Genomic DNA, 6,522 nt, shown 5'->3' with positions numbered 1-6,522 from the left:
TCTCTAACGAAATAACCCCAATTATTTGTGTACCAGTAAAACTGATGCCCAGTCACCCTTGGGAGTTAGTCAGCCACTCGTCCTCTGCAGGACCAGCAGATGCTGCTGCTGTGAAATTCCTACATGGAATACAGCTTTGGACCCTATGACCTCCAGATTTCTTCCAAAACTGAGTGTCTATGATCCCACAGCATGTATCACTTCGATACCCCCCACTTAGACTAGAAGCTGCAGGATGTAGGGAGATTAGTCTGTTCTGTTCACTGCTATATTCTGTGCCTGGACTAGTGCTTAGCCATCAGCGGGTCACAATAAGTTTTTGTTAAGTGTATAAATGTCTGTGAAACTTACTGCAGGACCTTGATCAAGGTACTTCTCTGTACCTCAGAGAATAAAGAAGTTGCACTGGAGCCTCTTGTGACCTCTCCAGGTCTGCCCATCTGTGATCCCATTTCAGACTCAGCAATTGTTTCTAAGGGGCTTTGCAGACTAGGGACTGCTTATGGGGAGGAAAGGCAGGAATAGCCAAGGGCAAACCTTGGTCTAGGGGAAGTGCACGGATAATCCTTAGGGTTGGGGACAAGGGCACTCTGGAGACGACCATATTGTCCCTGAGATGCAGGGGATCCTAATTCCAAGGAGGAATGTTTCCCTAGAAACCGAAGGTGCAGGACACGGAGAACCCTTCCCAGTTATGTTGGCTTTGCCTGCTTTGAGTCAACCTGCTCAACCAAGTGTTCACAGGTCCGTGATGCTCTCAAGGGACAGACAGCAGAAACAGCAGCAGGGACTTTTTCTCAAGTGTACCAGAATTATTTGTTTTATCGTGATGAAGTTTAAAATGACAATATTGGCATTTTCTTTTTTTTTTTTTCAAGTAACTTTTTTTTTATATAATAAATTTTATTTTTATATTCCCCATACAATTGCAAGCCCCCCATTCTGACCCAATCCCTCCCCTCCCGCCCTCCACCCCCCTATATTGGCATTTTCTTAAAGAGTTCTGCCGAGGTCCAGTATTACTATGTGTCCCCTCTCAACCCGAAGGCAGCAATTTCCCAGCCCCCTGAGGTTCAAGCAGAGCCACCAACATCAAAGAGTTCGGCTGCCTGCCGGGGCCCCAGATCTGCTGGGAGGTCAACCCGAGAGACGCACAGTCACACTCACTGACCACTGAGTCAAGTATAGAAAAGAATCACACAAATTCACTTGCAATGCGTTTATCATGCATTTAGATTTATTTTGAAGGAGGAAGAATGATTTTTATATTGGGGAGCATGCATACATGGATATTTTCCATGTTTGTTTTTTTCTAAGTCGTCAAATTGAAGGAAGTCGAGTTCAGCGTCATGGTGATCTAGGAGGAAAAAAACAACATGAAGAATTTAATTACTTATTAATTATGAAGCTATTGACATCTATTATCTCATTAACTCTTCAGAGACTGAGAAACAGAGAAACAAACCCAAATTCTAGGGGTTTTGTCAATTGGACCTACTGTACTCTAGACACTGAGTGGAAGCCATTTCCCGTAGGCCTTTTTTGATGACATGAGCCCAGGAGGCTCAGAGTGTAGAGACCCTTGTAACCCCAGCCCTCCACCCTCCACCCTCCACGGGCCAGCATGGGGGCAGTCACCTGATTGCCAGAGTCGGTTTGCTGTTTAGTTTCTGAAGTTCATGCGGCGACGGCCATTGGCTCTGTAGCCCATGTTCATGGGCAGCAGGTTGTTCCTTGCCCTGTTTCTGGATGAGCTCAGCAAGCCGGCCAGATGGTGAGTCAGGCAGGTGGCAGTGTAGCAGGCTCTCTTCTGGGCACTGACGCTGATTTTACAGGATAGAGAAAAAGAGAAGACCTGTCAGTAAGAAGTTGTATAGGGGGAAGCGCCGGCCCACAGGACCATCATGGCAAAATTACCATTCTGAGAGGCATCAATTACCCTTAAGTGTCTCTCCTAAGCACACTTACACGAGGAGAAAATCACAGGGCCATTAGTGGAAATGCCATGCTCACTCCCCATGGATATCTCCAGGGGTGTCAGAAACCTAAAGGAGTCTCTGGGTGGCTGGTCATGGAACACAAAGCTGTCACAGCCAATCTTTTTTATATAAGTAACCTGAAAATTAACCAAGGCTTATCAGACTAGAAAGAATAGTGAAGCCACACTCTACCCCCTTCTCCAGGATTGTCTGGAAGCCGCATCCCACTCATAATCACCAAGCGTCCCTTCTTAACAATACCCCCAGACTCACCTGAAAGAGGAAGAGAGTATATAGCCTCTGTCCCAAATGTGCTTACCTGTGCCTGGGCCTGGGTGCACTGTTCTTGCTACTTGAGGTTGGTCACAGGGACCACCCACCATTCCTTGTGTCCAGCTACCTCAGTGCTAAGGCTACTTCTAAGCACAGGTCCCTGAATCCATGAGGCCTGGGATGTGGGTCAGAGCAATAATCACCACAGCTCGTGTATCTTAGAAATGCACTTTTATTCCCCCCTGACATGCACACTCAGAGGGCTCTGCTATGAAGTCCTTAGGCTGCCCTCTCTGGTCTATTCTTTTGTGGACTGTAGGTCCTAGGTCCTGCTCTCTCTCCTCCCACCTCAGATTCCAGACATCCACTGCCACAGAGAAAGCCACTGACACCAACCCAAAAGAAATCAGAGGGGACCTCATGCCAAGTTATGGAAGGAACAAGACGGAATTAGGAGAGGGAGGGATTTACTAGGTGTCCCGGGGCATGTCAACATGAGGGCCGTGGTCTCGCTCCACGCCGCCAGCCATGACCCTCTTCTTGCCAGGTGCTCCAACCCCAACTGCAGTTTGAGGGAACGTGCGATACTTGTTGAGGTCCTGCGTGTATGCGCCCAGCACACAGGTACTCAGATTACTGCACCGCTTAGCTTTGGAGCCGTCCAGACTGCGGGGAGAAAACATGCTAAATGGTGACATGCTTCCATGGGCATTTTCACAGAGGTTAAGCCAGGGAGGAGTCACTTCCAGCAGGGACAGGAGGGGCAGGCAGGAGGGCAGCTCACACCTCCTCCATGGGGAGAACTGGGAGGCATGCAGAGCCAGGGCAGGGTGGGTGGGCTGCGGTGGGGAGGGGTGGCCTTTTCTGGCCTTCCTCATGCTGCTCAGTCCTTTGTGCTCTGCAGAGAGGTTCTCAGGGTGGATGCAGGTGCAACAAGTTCCACTGCCCAGACACTGCTGGGGCCAGGCCAGGGGCTGGGATGTGCTCCAAGCTCAGGGTGCTCAGGGAGGTAGAATTGGGCAAGGGTGTTCCCTCAGCACCGTGGCAACATGCACATCTGCAGCGTCCTGCACAGCCAAAGGTCCCCATACCTACCTCAGACACTGCTCTCCCTGAGCCCACCCCCTGCACGGCCTATGGCTTCACCTTGCAAATGTGTAAAGAAGGGTCTAATCGGTGTGTAAGAATATTGTGCGTAGGTGAACAAGGTGGAACCATATTTTCTAAAATCTTCTAAGGCTATGGGGTCAATCAACTGGCTTTACACTTACCAGTCTTACCAGTTCCATCTCCTCCAGTGCTGGAAGGTCTCCTCAGGACTGCCAGACCAATTTTTCTCCTACCTCTTAGGATACACCTTCCTATTATGCCAGGAGGAAGGGGAAGGGATATCCGGTCCTAGGTGGGATAGAGAACCTCACCTGGATTCCCGAGTCTCTCTCTCCTGCTCCAGCTCCATCTCATCGGCCTTCATCTGCATGTAGGCCTTCACCAGTTCAATCAGTAAGAGGCGGCGATCCTCCTCAGGAAGTGAGGCAAGGTATGGGGGGCTCTCCAAGGCAGCCCTGAAGAAGAGAAGCAAACACATTTCTAGCTCTGAGCCACAGACTGCCAGAAGTGGCAGCCGGGCTTCCTGGTTCCAGGGCTTCTCTTAATGATGTGACCCTCTACTCCCTCACCCAGGGGACAGAGCAGAGGGCCAGTTTTCTCTAAGGACACTTATTATCAGTAGCCCAGCACCAGTGTGACCTCTAAGCAGTAGCATGATGATGGATGTGTGTCTTGCAGGTGCTTTAAAGATTCAGTTTTCAGAAATTTTGTCAGCCTAGATTTAAACAGGCATTAAAAATTAAATGATAAAGCTTACAATTAGTGCTGAAACTGAAAAGGTTAGAGTTTAATAAATATGTACGTAAAGATAAGAAATAGATTACAGGTCACATTTCAGATTAAATGACCACAAATGTTTTGGCAAAATAGGTAGCAAATTAAGATGCAATTCATTTCACAGGTCATGATTTAGTTAGATAAATGGTCAGGCTACAGAGAAAAAAAAATGTTAAAAAGCAAGACATATACTTTATGAGACACAATGAAATTTAAAATAAAGAACATTGATATTATGATTTGTCAGCTATGTGTTACAGATCCTTAAGTCAGAAAACCATACATGACATCTCCCCCCTACCAAACCCTCCCTCAGAGAGTTGTTAATCATTCAGTCCACCACACTTCAGAGCTCCGAATTCTCTGATCTCAGGGGCAGTGGGGAGAAGTGTGCTCCTGGCAGGGCTCACTTACCTGATAGGCACTGCCTGCAGGAGGCCAGCCTGGTACAGCACCAGGATGCTGAGAGCCAGGAAGGTGGGGAGCTTCCAGAAGCCCATGGTGCCTCCCTGCAAGGAAAGAATAAGGTCACCACCTCCCCAGTTCAAACCTTCACGAGCCCACAGACCTGCGCTCCGGCGCTGCACTGTAAGTCCCTGGCATCCTGGCCTCAAGCTCCTCGTGTCATTTCCTTCACTTTTTGAGTCCTCATCCTTGAAGAGACTGCTGGAAGATCCAGGGAACCTGTAGCGCTCATAATTTTTAGGGGAGCTAGAGGAGCAAAGCTAGAGGGGAAACAGGAGAGGAGGTCCCGTCCACAGCTCCTCTCCCCCTCCCCATGCTGTCTCCCCTGTATCTGTTGATAAAAAAATTCTGTTAAAGACAGTCTCAGGCAACCGGCTACATTGTTGTTCCCCTAACACACAAACAGAGCTGGGTCCCTGTTTGGTGCTTTTACCCAGATAGTAAGGAGGGAAACCAGAGATGGAAATTCTAGCGCTAAGTCAGGAGAGGCACTGTATGAATGAAAGTTTAGTACGCTTTCCAGTTGAGACCCTCAACTTAAACTCGGGGGAAAAAACTTCCATTATATGCAATTGTGGCACCTAATTCTACCCACTTGCACTAGCCCAGGTTCCAAACGAATTTCCCCGTGACCACTAGCCCAAGATGCGAGCCCTAAACTCACAGTCTGCAGAGAGCTACGCCTGCACCCCGCTCTGCCCGCGGGGCGAGCGAGGGGCTCCCGCTCTGCCTCCGGGGCGAGTGGGGGGCTCCAGGGTCCCGAGACTGGACTAAGACCCAGTGCAGCCGAAGTGTGGAGACCAGAGTCCGCCTCAGCCCGCGAAGACCGCAGCTCGAGTCCCCGCACGGAGACTGTCCCGTGTTACCTGTGCAGGACCCTGACGGAGCGCGGCGTACCTGAGGTGTGTCCCGTAGAGCCACACAGAGGTGGACAGAGACTCGAACAGGCAAGGAGCTCAACCTAGAGAAATGCTGCTGGAGAGAGAGAGCGGGCGAGAGAAGGAGAGAGAAATAGGTTAGAATTGCAGGGTAGGAATCTCAGGGCTCACCTGGCAGCAGGTAGCTCGCAGTGGAGGTGGTGAGAGCCTCAGCTGTGTTGTCACTGGAAGCCGCAGCGACTGTGAGCTGGGTAGTGGCTCCAAAGCCTCCCAGCACCGGCAGCAGCTCTTATTCCCGCCGCTCTGGGTTTGGGGTGGTCCAGGAGATCCGGGCAGCCAATGAGGGAAGGGCTCCCGCGCAGAGCACTTGTGTCACCCACTTGCGCACGGAGCACGCAGGAAGACCATCGCACTTGTATTTGCATTGAGGTCATTGTGCAAGGAGGGGGCTGGTGGGGGACCGATGAGAATAAACTTTTCGTGAGCAGGAACTTTTGGAGGGTTTGTCCTTTGGGTAAATTTCACACGTCTATTTCCACAGGTTTTGACGTGCGCCGCACTCCTTCCCAGTTGTGAAGTTTCAGCGAGCAAGATCCAGGGCTGCAGGGGTCCTGGCCCCACAGGTCTAAGCTGCCCCTTGGAGGGTTAATGCTTTGGGGTTGATTCTGGCCCTAGTGGGGTGTCCGATGCAGGCAGCAGGAGGGCTGCTGGGAAGCAAGAGGTGGAGGAGGGAGCAAGACCTGAACTCCCTTCCAGATGCACGAATCCAGGCGTTCGCATTAGGGCTAAATATCCTCAGAGTGTGTCAGTATACCCATCTTTGAAATGGACACGGTATTACCGACATGAAGGGATATTGTCACGGTTTGCATGGGACTGTCCCCTTGCTAGTGAGAGATCTGGAGGAGCTTCCTGGCCCACTAGGGTATTCTATAGGATAACACTCAAACAGTGCAGTTCCCCAACCTTGTGCAATAGCCTCAATCTCAGGTGGAGCAGGGTGGTCCAATATGTGATTAGGGAGGGACCTGTGCCCTGCA

The 6,522-nt window shown here is 50.4% G+C and overlaps 1 protein-coding gene across 1 annotated transcript; it reads right to left on the bottom strand.

Annotated features, from left to right (window-relative positions):
* Positions 1-1,663: 1,663 nt before the first annotated feature.
* On the bottom strand, positions 1,664-4,639 carry LOC311175180 (calcitonin-like; the record flags this gene model as incomplete). Its single annotated transcript, XM_084240097.1, has 4 exons — positions 1,664-1,823; positions 2,724-2,918; positions 3,674-3,817; positions 4,554-4,639. The coding sequence occupies 4 exons, from the start codon at positions 4,637-4,639 to the stop codon at positions 1,664-1,666; spliced, it is 585 nt and encodes a 194-aa protein (XP_084096223.1).
* Positions 4,640-6,522: the final 1,883 nt, after the last annotated feature.

Source organism: Talpa europaea (genome assembly GCF_964194135.1).
Source record: "Talpa europaea genome assembly, chromosome: 1".
NCBI lineage: Eukaryota > Metazoa > Chordata > Mammalia > Eulipotyphla > Talpidae > Talpa > Talpa europaea.
Note: the sequence above shows the minus strand (reverse complement) of the source record. Positions and strands in the feature narration are given on the sequence as shown.